We start from the raw sequence: 13924 nt of genomic DNA, 5'->3' as shown, positions 1-13924 counted from the left end.
AACTAACCAACTAGGAAAATTATTCAGTATGGCACATGCCCTTACTCTCCACAATGTGGACCTTTCAAAACAGTGGTAAAGCCAGTTGTCAGGTCCCCTACCAGAGGAGCTCGAAGTTTCGTCTTTTTTCTCCTCTTCTTCTTTATCATTGTTCTCTCCACCTGTTTCGGTCCCAGCTTCCCTGTCACTGTCCGTGTCCTTTGACTCCAGCACATTAATGGTGGGGGTGCTGGGCCTGCTACTGTTGTTGGGAAGCCTCCCTCGTCTGCGACCTCCTGGGCGTTTGGGGGGCGTCTTGATCCGCTCAGCAGTGAGGGCAGCAGCGAACTCCTTTGCTCCCTCCTATGAAGTGAAACGTGGAGGAGACATCAAGGTCAAGTTCCACAACTCATTTTGTTGAAGGAGAAAACAAAAGATTGGATAAGCAAGGTAGTCAAGAAATTTAACACAATATCCATTTTCCACAAATAGTTGCATCTCTAAATACGCTTGTTTTCTTTTTTTAATAGTGTGGAACAGAGGTCCTCAAACTACGGCCCGCGGGCCACATGCAGCCCGCCGAAAACATTTATCCGGCCTGCCGGGTGTTTTTGCCGCCGCTGTGTGCATAAGAATTTGTTCATAGTTTTTTTTTAAACTATAGTCCGGCCCTCCAACAGTCTGAGGGACAGTGAACTGGCCCCGTTTAAAAAGTTTGAGGACCCTTGGTGTGGAAATTTCAGAAAGACAGAAATGAGTTCTATATATTGCTACAGTGGTATGAAATCAGGCAAGACAGTTCTATATTTGTGAAATGCATTAACTGGTTAGTAAGTTAAAATATAAAATGTATTTTACGTATATAATTTCTTTAAAAGTGAAATTTTATGAGGAAAATCATATACTTCCTGTGCATGTGGAGTCAAACTCTCCTAATCTGGCTGGGGTTTCTAAGACAGCACATGCTTCTATAGTCATGGTTAAAATACACAAGAATACAAAACACATAAACATGCTGGACTTTGTCATTTCCTGCCTTACTATTAAAACATCCCATTTTTTCCTGTGAGGGATACACAGCCCCAGGAAGACACATGAGGATTAAGGCTGTGAGGGTTACATTCTGTATTACGAAGTGCAACATCCAGTCTCAGAAAGTATAAAACAATGGTGAGAGCATTGACTACAGAGAGACCAGAGAAACATTTCAGATGAGCCAAATGAATTCTGCCTTGTGAAGAATATATAAAATAGTGCTCAAGAATCCCATTTTTAGTGGCAATAGAAGGGAGAAGTTTGAGAGCAGCCAACAGTTTTATACTTCATTCTACAAAAACCAAATTGCTTAAAAATAGGATACCTTCTGCAGGTGCCATTCAATGAATCTTCTGTCCAAAATCCAACAGGCAATATTTACCCACTTAGTTCCTAGGTAGGAGTGGCTTGGTTCAAAGAGGGGAAATGGTAAAAATAAGATAGTACCCGTAAAAAAAACAACTTTTCTACCTCATACTTCCCTAAACCTTTACCTTTTCTCCATCATTTTTTTGTTGTTGTTTTTTTAATTCTGTGGGCCCTATAATACAGCTTAAACAACGGGGTCTAAAATTCAAAGAAAGGCTGTGGCTCTGAGAAAGGCTTAGGACCACTATGTGTGACTATCCAGTTCCTGGGGTTAGGTGGGCTACCTGTGCTGCACACCCTCAAACTCTGGAAGGTGTAATGTTAGTGTCCTCGATTCTAAAGACTTTGAATTGTAGCTGAAGAGATTAACACATACACAAAGACTAATACAAGATCAATGAAGGACTAGTGTGTGCAATACGTGAGAGCTATGAGAGACACATGAGTGAGAACCTCTGCCTACCGTGTGGCCAGGAGAAGCACAGGGGAGCCATAGTGTTAATGTTATTGCACACACCTCACCCAGTTCAGAATCAGCACTTCTCAAATGCCCTTGAGGAACAAATGGCACTCAAGCTTACCAAATGCTGGTAACATTGTGGTCCACAAGGCTTGTTGTCCAGAGCTGTTTCCGTGTTCTTCCGCTTGTAAGTGTTAGGTGTTGCATGAAAAGCTGCAAAATAAAGATAAAATATCCAAATATAAAATATTTACTTCTTCATTTCCCCTGTTTCAATGGGAAAATTCAATGAATACATTCCAGTCTTGCTAATATGTGATTCACATCCCAGAACTTTCCTCCCAGTTCTTACTGAATTCTCACCATGTGTTTCCCTCGACTCCTACAGGGCACAAACACTGCATACTGGAATGATTAGTGGTTTCACATTTTTCTCCTCACAAGTATAACAGATGCATGTAAACTCGGAACTCTGGTCATAAACTTTTGATATCTCCATAGAAACAACTGATACACCCTCTACAATGAAATCAGATTTCCTATTTTTACCAAAAGAATTCTGACATCTACAATTTTTTTTCTTTATAAAGAAAAGTCAGCAGTCTGTCAAATAGAAGAGAAGAATGGAATACCACTTGTTAAAAACTAATTTTTAAGCCCTAGCCAGTTTGGTTCAGTGGATAGAGCATTGGCCTGTGGACTGAAGGGTCCCGGGTTCGATTCCAGTCAAGGTCATATGCCCAGGTTAGGGGCTCAATCCCCAGAGTGGGGTGTGCAAGAGGAGGCTGCCAATCAATGATTCTTTCTCATCATTGGTATTTCTCTCTCTCCCTCTCCTTTCCTCTCTGAAATCAATAAAAAATACATTTAAAAAACAACAAAACAAAATTAATTTTTAAGTATAGAGAGGACAGCCTCAAAACACTAAAATGCATTTTCTTTGACTCAAACACAACTCAAGGACCTAGTGAGAGCCTGCAACCAGCACCTTTCCATAGGAAAATACAACAAAGTGTTTGAAACTTAAAATTCCAAATCATGTGTTAACAAAAAGATTCACACTGCAGTACATTGGTACACTGACCAGGTATGAGTGCACAGCAGTGAGGACTTCAGAGAATTTGTGATCATTAACTCCCAGTGCACAAGGCGAATACTAGCAATGATCTGTTAAGAACTACACAAAATGAAAATTAATTTGGGTAAAAACAAGTGACAGACTCATAAAATAAGTCATTTAAAAAATATTTGTAAAAGGTCATACTTAAAATGTAAAGACAGACTGATGAAGGAAGGAAAACAAAAAGACAACGAAGTTATGTTTTTAAAAGTAGAAATTCAAGGCTCAAATTCTTTTCAAGTGCTTAAGTTTTTATCCCCCTAGACCAAGAGCCTAAACCATACAACTAACTTTGCACTGGATTAGATTTTGGACAGACAAGGACCCCTAACACACAAACTGTGCACACAGAAGGCTACTGTCACATTAGCAGCCCAGAATTACATCAATCCAAAAACAAAGCAGTCATTAGCCAGTTAGTGCACACAATGAGTAACACATTTTTGGTAAAATCTGTTTTTAGTTGTGATGCCTCCTCTAACACCTGATATATTTGTAGATTGATATTCTTACCCTAATTCAGTGAAAATAAAGGCACATATGTATCTGTAGACAGAAACACACACACACACAAGTAAGGACAGTAGCCTCTGGTGGTCCTTAACTAGAACTAGGTAACAGGACTTATTAACCATAATCATAGTCTCGAAGACAGGAACAACTTCAGACTATAACGACAAAGATCAACATATTTATAATCAAAGGTACTTTAATAAATTTTAAAGTACCATTATTATGACTAGATTCCCTCAGCACAATTTCAAACAAGCCCATATATATAAAGAATTCACTCCTCCAGAAATGTCCAGAATACTTTTCAAATAGACATCTTAAAATACCAATATTTGAAATGAGCTACTAAAAATTATTTCAAGCTAGCCTGGACAATGTGGCTCACTGATTGAGCATCAACCTATGAACCAGGAGGTCACGGTTTGATTCCTAGTCAGGGCACATCCCTGGGTTGCAGGCTAAATCCCCAGTGTGGAGTGTGCAGGAGGCAGCCAATCAATAATTATCTCTCATCGTTGATGTTTCTATCTCTCCCTCTCCCTTCCTCCCTGAAATCAATCAAAATATATTTTTGAAAATAAATATTTCAAGCTAAATATACAGAAAAATTGTTATATAAAAGTCCATCATCAGAAAAATTAAGGCACGGTACCTTTAAATTTTACAAGGAGCAAACGGGATATTTCAAGGATTTTTGTTTTAATGTTGAAAGCAACCTATGAAATCTTGATGAAAAATCATCTAAAGCCCAGCCATTATATAAGCTCAGTGGTTAAGCATCAACCTTTGAGCCAGGAGGTCATGGTTCAATGCCAGGTCAGGCACATGCCTGGGTTGAGGGCTCGATCCCCAGTAAGGGGCATGCAGGAGACAGCCAATCAATAATTCTCTCTCATCATTAATGTTTCTATCTCTCTCTCCCTCCCCCTTCCTCTCTGAAATCAATAAACATATATTTTTTAAAACCTATCGAAAGGTTTTCAAGCAAAGGTAGAAGTTACATACAATTCCAGCTATTCTCTATACCTGTGTTTGAGATTAAATTGGCAACACTAAAAAATAACCAAAATATAGGGTGTGTGTCCCCCCCCCAAAAAAAAAATGTATATAGAGTTTAACAGTTGATAACTCACTTAGTTTTAACTCCTTTTCAGGTATAACTGATTTGAAATAATGGGTGAAGCCAGACCAAGCTTTGAACAAAGAAAATTTATCCTACCCAGGTGGTGTGGCTCAGTGGTTGAGCATCAACCCAGGAACCAAGAAGTCACCAGTTCAGTTCCTGGTCAGGGTACATGCCTGGGGTTCTGGGCTCAATCCCCTGTAGAGGGCATGCAGGAGGCAGCCCATCTCTTTCCCCCTCTCCCTTCCTCTCTCTCTAATATCAATAAAAACATCATTTTTTTTTAAATGTATCTTAAAGTGCCACAAGATTTTAAAAGATAAAAGCTTATGGTACAAGACCAGCAACAGTCAACGAATAGAGAGCACACAAATACTGAAGAAATTATTCTTGAGGTTTAGGATTCCATTGCTTTGCATTATCAGCAGTGCCTGGACCAGAATGGTCATCAGTTTGAAAACAGGCATAACAACAACAACAACAACAAAACTATTCGTTTCTGTAGATTCTTTTAAGTTTTAAAAAATTAACTGTACGTTAATAAAGACTAACTTTATAATCATTCCAAGTGTGTATACTTTTTTGGGGACACATTGTATACTGAGTAGCCCTTACAATCTTATAATGTTTCAACAAGTAAGTGATGCCTCAAATACAGAACTGGTGAGTCCAAGGATCAGCACTGGAACAAACGTTAGTGATCACCTGTTTCCAGGGAGTTTTACCAATCAGGAAACAGGAACAAAGGCAATAATTTGTGCAAGTAGTTGTTTGGCAGCAGGTGTGACCAGACACACACTCCTCACTGCATGGACAAAGAGAACAGCTTCACATCAGACACCACTTCCCTGAAATACTCACTTCTTCAGCTTGCTGTCATGTGACAAATGATCAGATCAGTACAAATTATCAGTTTTATACATTAACTTCTGCTCAAAATACTGCTGTTATCTGCTCTGATTAGAGTTTGGTACTAAGAATGAATTCTTACTAAATACTTACATATGGAATCACATAAATTCTTTTGTGTATATGACAGATATCAGACTTTTACTAAAAAGTCCCTCACAGAATAACAATGCCAACATTCAAGCATGGGAAAGCAGTGACAGCAGCAAACAGAATTCTGTGTTCAAAAGCACACACTAGGAAGCTTTGGGCATTATCTCATTTAATTCTCACAAAATACCCAGGTATTAGGATCCTCATCCCCATTCACAGACGAGGAAAACAGACTTAGGGAGGTTTAGTCACTGAGAATTACACAGCAAATATGAACTCAAGTATGTTGGAAGTTTTTTAACTACTACACAGCTAAAATATTTTTTAAAAGTCAGCAATCAATTATAAACTTGAAATACCTTCTTTGACATTCTAACCAATTAAAATGTTAAAATCTCAGCCCTGGCTGGTGTGGCTCAGTTGGTTGGGTGCTGTCCCATGCACCAAGAGGTTTGGGGTTCAATTCCAGGTCAGGGCACATGCCCGAGTTTGAGGCTCGATCCTCAATAGGGAGCATATGCATGTTTTAGTCTCTCCTCCTGTCCCTTCCTCTCTCTAAAAATCCATTTTTAAAATCTTTAAACATCAATATACATTACAAAAAGAACATTCAAATGGACTTTCACATAATACCAAAAAGGATAAACTAATACAACTATTTTATGCTGAAAACATTCCTCTGTAGGCCATTCAGACAATAGACAGCACATCAAAATATCCCACCAAAAGTTCTACTTTGGTCCACCATAAGCACATGCAGACATGCAATTTACAATGTTTTGTTGTTGTTAATCCTCACCTGAGGATATTTCTCCATTGATTTTAGAGTGGAAAGGAGGGAGGAAGAGGAAAAGAGAGAACGAAACATCTATGTGAGAGAGACATATCGATGGTTGCCTCCCCTATTCAAACGGGCTGGGGTTTGAACCTGCAATCCAGATATGTGCCCTCTTAACCAGGAATCAAACCCAAGACCCTTCAGTGCACTGGTCAACACTTTAACCACAGAGCCACACCGGCGAGGGCAGCAATTTACAATATTTTCCTTTTTTTTTTAAACATATTTTTATTGATTTCAGAGAAGGGAGAGACAGGAACATCAATGATGAGAGAGAATCATTGATTGGCTGCCTCCTGCATGCCCCCTACTGGGGATTGAGCCTGCAACCCAGGCATGTGCCCTTGACTGGAATTGAAGCCAGGAACCTACAGTCCGGGGCTGATGCTCTATCCACTGAGCAAAACCAGCTAGGGCTACAATATTCTTAATAAGAATTGGACATATTTTACAAAATGACCATGTATAAAGGGGAATGCTTTTCAAAACAACTTTTCAAGGGCTATGTGAAACCCAAATAAGATATGTATTTGATAACTATCCAACAGCTACTGATTATTAAAACTATCAAATCAATTTAAACTAGACAGGAGTGTGGATAACAGCAAGGAGATGTGAGACATAATGATAATTCTAAAAATCAATGTTAAGTTTTTCTAGCTTAAGATAACAAAACCACTTCACACACACAAATTACTGTTTCCAAGACTAAGATGCACATCACACCACAAATCACGAGCTATGCAGATAGGAGCACAGACAGAGCAAAACTCAACAGGAGGTAAGAGCTAATGGCTTGGGCAGGCTAACTCACATTGAAACGTATGACTGGAAAATGAGGGGAAAATTCTGTGAAAGGTGGGTTCAAACTGAAAAAGACAAAGCACCTTGGAGCCATTTAGTGCAGGGGAGACTGGTGCAGAGCCCCAACCATGTTACCATGTCACCAACATCACACTAAAATGTGATATGGGAAAAACTAACCTCTATATCAAGTAAACTCTGCATAGGAAACTGGGAGGTATGAAATATATTTTTGAAATACGTTCCTCAAAAAGCAGGTGGTAGTTTTTAAACCGTGCTTAAAGAAATAAATTCCAGTTACCTGGACAATTTACCACGAAACCTCATTCCCCAGCAATATAAGAAAATATTGTGTGTGCCATACTTCAATTTCATTAAGACTATTTTATGTTTTACCTATATTCAAATGCGGGTATTTGTAAAAAGAAAAAATTTAACACTAGATAGTTACATAGATGATAACATCTATAAGCACCTTGAACAAATTTTGTTGAAGAAATTGGCTAATACAATATCGCAATGTTGCCCTGGGCTATCAGCTAATTCAAAGTAATAGTTTATTATGAAACAACTGCTCCATTAGAATTTATGGAAAAATCACTGACCTATATCCCAGGTTGGTAGGAGATAGCAATACAAATCAAATTCATGAAAAGACTCTGGAGCAACCCTCAAGCAACAAATTAAAAATAGTAAGACACTGATTCTAGCATTTTTCAATCTGAACTGCAAGATTAAATGATAAACTCTAGTTGTAATCAATGAAAACAATTTCCAAGTTGCTCTAAAACATAATTCCACAGCGAAGATCGAAAATGAAAACATACAATAACAGCACTTACGGTGTAGGAAGCAGTCATACTTGAAACATCGCCTACAGAAGAGTGTGTGAAATGAATGCAGGCTCTGCTCCCTCTGAACAGATTTAGCATTTGGTCCATCTATGTTCGGGGTACATTCTGGAGGCAGTGCCCCTGGGAGCTGCTGCTCAGTGAGTTCTTTATACCTGACATGAACCAAAAGAAATGTAAGTTAATGGAAAACAAAAGTTACAATTTTAAAAATAAAGGGTTTTTTTGTGGGTTTTTTCTTCTAAAAATAAAGTTTCTAAACAGATTCCATGTATTATTTCTATCTTGCCTAAAGCACAAAAGACACATCTATAACCATCTGTGATGAGCCAATTACACATTATGCAAGACATCAAAAATCAAATTCATGAAAAATGTTCTTATATTAAACATCAACTGCACTAAAATTTCTACAAGTGTCCAGAAAAATTTTCCTCTACATGTACTATTGCGTATTATGTGTGTTTGTTCTAAAAGGTTTTTTAAGGCAGAGCTCCACAGGTTTATGCTTCACTTCAAGTGACTTGGCAAACGTGACAAATGAAGCAAGTGGCTCATCAGCTACATTACATTAGTTCCATTTCTAATAAACCAAATGGTGAGAGATATCCCATACAAGACTGCCTCACAAGAACAAATCTTACTTTTCCTTTAGTTCTTCTGCTGTGCCCTTATCTGGAAACATTGAGGAAATGGCTTCAAAAATTTTGTCAGAAGGAAATTTCCGAGGTGGGCGGCTTTCTTTATCTGAACAAGGAAATATGAAAGGGCAAAAAGAATGAAAGTAAACAAGTTTTCAAACTTTCATTTTTTTCCACACAACTATATGTAAAAAAGATCATCTTCTAAGAAATTATCAACTTTGTGTTTCACTTACTTCCAATATATTTTACATGTATCTATGGCTTCACAGTTAAGTCAGACAAAAAACAACTTCAAAATCCAATATGGAAAGTTTTAAGCAGATTGGGAGGCAGAAAAAAGTGGGCAGAAAAATGGTAAGCAGCTCTACTACTAACTGGTTTTGTGACCTTGGTTGGTCACAGACCCACTTGAGTCTGTTTCCTCATCTGTAAATGAAGGCACTGAACTAGATGATCACTAAGGTGTCCGTTATAAAAAGTTTATGCTTCTTTAAAACTTAAGTTTTCCCCCAAATCCTTCTATGTTATCTTAAATAATGAGCTTTGCCAAGTCTCCAACAACTCCTGGCTCTGACTGGACCTCTGTTTCTCAGTATGAAGTCCTCACAGCTGGTTACCGTTTATGGTGTCTGAATTGTTTTTCCCTAGAGTGTGAACTTAATAAGTTACTTCACAGCATTAAACCTCCTAACTCCTCCACTATGAGACAGATCCACCCGTGGAGCATTATGAGGATCCAATGAGCTAGTGCATATAAAGTGATCACTACTTGTACAAAGAAGAGATCAGCATGTTATCTGATGATGATTATGACTGCCCAGTGAAACCCAAAACCAAATAAATATTTATGTTAGCCAAAGGAAATAAAGACACTCAAGTACAGAATGAAATGTTACAAATAACATTCTAATTTTGATTATACTGCTATCGATGTAATTTTTAACAACAAAAAAAGGAATGACAATCTACTTGTACTCTATTGTTTTTGAAAGATGCTGTAATGGCTATACACAATCCTAACAGACATACCATCTCTGTTCTCCTCCAGATCTTTCTGTTTTTCTTCTCCTTCATCAGGATCATCTCCATCATCGTCATCATCATCATCATTGTACTGGCCAAGAGCATTCACCAACTCCACAAAAATTTCATCATTTATAAACCCACATTCTGAAATTCACCAAGTCAAATATTAGAAATATACAGAGAAGAGTGGTGATGACAAAAGTTTACATATGCCTTTTCTGATTTGGAATAGTCAGAGCCCGCCAATCAGCATTATAACATTATTACATGAGTGGGGAGATCCTTTTCAGGACTCACCTAAGGCAAAGTTAGGAACAGAATTTACCTTCAACACCTGTAATTTTCTCTTCAATCATCAATCCCCCAAAAGTTTCCAGGGTCTCTACTGTAACTAATTCTCTAGAAACTAATTGTGGCCTTGGCCTCCTCCAAAGCAATGTACCGAGACCTTGCATTCCACTAATAATGAGAACAACTGACGATGTTACACCTATCACCATCCTGCCAGACAAATTAGCAGTTTGCTGGACACAAAACACCAAAGCCATGATTCTAATGATAGAATTTCAGATACTGCAGCAGCCTGGTGGGAAGGTATTTTAGAGTGTAGAGCTTTTTGGAGCCCATGTCACATAAGCAGAGCCCTAGTTCTAATTAATTTTACTGGTAAAGAGTCTTAAAATATACATATATTCAAATAATTCTATTTAATTTACATGTTATTAACATAATTTGTTATAATGAACTATGCATAATTTTCATACGGCAAACATGGTCTTCAATTTAAAATTAAGGAAATTAAGGAAAACTAAAAATTTTAGGCTTGTGAGCCAGGCCAATCCAGCATAAAACTTAATATTTAAAAATCTTTTTTATATCTATGCTGAAAAAAATAAATCAAAGAATCTCTTAGTTCTTTAGCCCCCTTTTCCAAGAGAATAAACCCATGGCTCACCTCTATCCCCGTGTACTTTTCCATCATAATTTTTTATTAATTCTTCAATGAAAGTCCCATCCTGGTCTAAAACTTCATCTCCCATATAAGGAATGTTATGTAAAACAGTTTCGTCTTCTACCTAAAAAGTTTAAAAAATAATAAATTTTAAAGCAGCCTTATCCTAAGTACCAAAATTTTTAAAATAATGTAATAACTAAAATACAGCAATTTTTTTCATAAGCAGATGTCTTTACCCAGTTCTCCAGACCTAAAATAATAGATAGCAAACTCTAAAAACTATAAATAAAAGATCCCTCTTACAAATAAGCGTAACAGAGAAACAAATTTAAGGAAAAATACTGTATTTACCTACTCTAACATGTCATCAAACATTAAAATTTCCCGTTATTTTATGTATATATTCCTATATCTGACGATAAAGTGGAATTGATGAAATACGGTTTATCAAAATGAACTATAAATAACCATACCTTAAAAAAAACTAACATAAGGGTTTCTAAATTTCATTTGGTCTCGTTATTGGGAGACATTCAATGTAAAATTCTAGGGATGTATAACAGAGTATTGATATATATCCATTAAAGTTATGCCAAAAGGATTTACTCATTTACATAAAATAAGAACATTCTACAATAAAAAAATATTTCAATACTGAGATGAACAGGATGCATATCAAAATTGATAATGCTAATGAAGATGACAAGATGTGTTTATACCAAGGTTTGAAAGACAACAGGGAAGAAGAGGGTGCTAGCTTAGCAATCAAAGGAAAGTTAAGAGATAATGTAATACTTAAGAATACAAAGCACAGAAAGCTGACAATCGGGAGAAAGAGAATTTTCAATGAAGAATAAAAAAGACAGTAATTACAGATAAAGACTAGAGGGTTCTGAAGTCCATATTTAAGGACACTAAAGTGAGGACAGATCTAAGTCTTAGGCCTTTGAACAGGGTGCTGATAACAAAATTTTAGAAAGATAATTCTGATAAACTGAAAGGACAGGCTGACAGGAGGTCATGGCAGCTATATAAAGTGTAAGGTGCCTTAGGCTGGGATCATGATCAATAGGCCATGAGACACAGTAATGGTCAGGAAATACAAAGAAAGGGAAAATTTTCCAATAAACCCTTGATAACAAACTTAGGACAACTGCAGACTTCATACCTTAGAGAAAAGGGAAATTGGTAGAAACTATGCATATGGGAGCTAAAATGAAAATTTAAATTTTAATGTACTGATCTATTCAGATCAAGTTTGTGTACAACTACACAGTCCAGTTTTCATTGCATCTCACTTGCACTAATCCCATTTAAACTACGTGGATTCATTTTTTTGGATGCAAGCAAAAATTAAGTGACAATGGCTCTTTTGTCTTCTCAATTATATCTACACAGTCTTGTTCCCAAAACATACCCTAGCCTGCCTAATCTATTTTGGTCAGGATTCAGCAAAACCCATGTATGATCCATAAATAGTACATATTGGCAACTTTAAACAGTATTCTTTCAGAATTTCAGTGTATGAAAATATGAAACTTCCCTCCTGTGATATGATTCTCAAACTAAATGTTTTTGAATCAAGCCTTAATCACACAAATTTATGCAATTGTAGAAGAGTATATGAAGTTTGCCTTTAACCCTCCACTATGAAATCTTTAAGTTATTAAAAAACATTGGAAATATAAGCAATTCTCTAAACTAGGCTCGCCAACGACGTCCATCAAATTTTATTGCCCTTACTATTTTTTATATATCAAATAATAAAACTATATTACTTTATATATCAAGTGAATAAAATTATGTATTTTTACTGAATGACACAAGAATGCACACTCAAAATTTCTCTTTTGTGCCATCTCCCTTCATCCTGCTTCTATCAAGAAATACAGTGGAACCTGTTATTGAACTTAATTCATACTGGAAGGCTGTTCAAGAAGTGATTTGTTCAAGAACTAAATCTTTTTTTCCCCATTAGAAATCCTGTAAATTGAATTAATTCGTTCCAGACCCCCAAATGATTCCGTTTTAACATTTCTTATATACAGAACATATCTAATGTACTGTTTACTCTATAAGCAAACACTTCTTAAATTTATCAACCCACTCCCTAAACAAATCACTTTCAGCACTCGTTCCAGAGGTATCTTTCAGGAAGTCAGCAAGCAGCACCTTCGCTTATTCACATATCACTGCCTCCGAAATGCTGTCACTGAAATGCTATCTCCAGCTAACTGGTTTTTGTTTATCCAAATCAACTACAGCTTTTCTACGTCTTCAAGTGCCTATGATCATTGTTTCTTTCATACCCTTAGCAACTTCAGCATACTGGATGGCCTTGTCATGTGTTTTTTTAATATGTTTTTATTGATTTCAGAGAGGAAGGGACAGAAACATCAATGATGAGAAAGAATCATTGATTGGCTGCCTGGCTGCCTCCTACACACCCATTCTGGGTATCAAGCCTGCAAACCAGGCATATGCCCTGACCAGGAATTGAACTGCCACCTCCTGGTTCATAGGTCAATGCTCAACCTCTGAGCCACGCCAGCCAGGCTATGTCTTATTTTTTTTTTCAAAATGGTTTTATTGATTGGAACCAAGATGGCAGCATAGGTAAACACCTGTACTCGCTGCCTCCCACAACCACATCAAAATTATAACTAAAATACAGAACCATCATTCAGAACCACCTGAAATCTGGCTGAATGGAAGTCCTACAACTAGAGAAGTAAAGAAGAAAGCACATTAAAACTGGTAGGAGGGGTGGAAGCGCAGAACAGGTCCAACATCCATGTGTGCCATTTTTTTAATCGGGAGGGATACCTCGGCTGCAGAGGCCCACTGTGAGGAGCAAGGGGTCCCAGCCCCATAGCAGACCCCCAGCCCAGAATTCCAGAGCTGGGAAGAGAAGTCCCCCATAACTTCAGGTGGCAAAAACCAGCTGGGGATTGTAGACTGTCTGGCATCAAGGAGAAACTTGGGGGGTGGGGGGGGGCTTTCTCCCAAACCAGGGTGCTCACAGGGGTCATTGTTCCTGTGCTGGGACCTCCCCAATCACAGAGGTGACTGGCAGCCATATATGAGTTTCCATCAGCATGGCCCACACTGTTCACTCTGCCCTGGAGATTCCCTGAGACCCCACCCATCCAATTTGCAGCCCTACTATTTGCAGTGGCTCTTCCATATGAATGGCCTGAACTGG

At 37.7% G+C, this 13924-nt stretch overlaps 1 protein-coding gene across 14 annotated transcripts in view; it reads right to left on the bottom strand.

Moving 5' to 3' along the window:
- EZH2 (enhancer of zeste 2 polycomb repressive complex 2 subunit) overlaps positions 1-13924 on the bottom strand; it is a 39624-nt gene that overhangs the window by 8005 nt on the left and 17695 nt on the right. For all 14 annotated transcript variants that reach the window (XM_006777159.2, XM_006777166.2, XM_006777162.2 and 11 more), the window contains 6 exons: positions 10720-10840; positions 9768-9908; positions 8739-8841; positions 8086-8249; positions 1965-2056; positions 102-342 (listed from right to left, as the gene is read on the bottom strand). In XM_006777159.2, the coding sequence (XP_006777222.1) occupies positions 102-342; positions 1965-2056; positions 8086-8249; positions 8739-8841; positions 9768-9908; positions 10720-10840 (862 nt within the window). The remainder of the gene's footprint in view (positions 1-101; positions 343-1964; positions 2057-8085; positions 8250-8738; positions 8842-9767; positions 9909-10719; positions 10841-13924) is intronic.

The sequence above is a fragment of the Myotis davidii genome, unplaced genomic scaffold (assembly GCF_000327345.1).
Source record: "Myotis davidii unplaced genomic scaffold, ASM32734v1 scaffold49, whole genome shotgun sequence".
Classification (NCBI taxonomy): domain Eukaryota; kingdom Metazoa; phylum Chordata; class Mammalia; order Chiroptera; family Vespertilionidae; genus Myotis; species Myotis davidii.
Note: the sequence above shows the minus strand (reverse complement) of the source record. Positions and strands in the feature narration are given on the sequence as shown.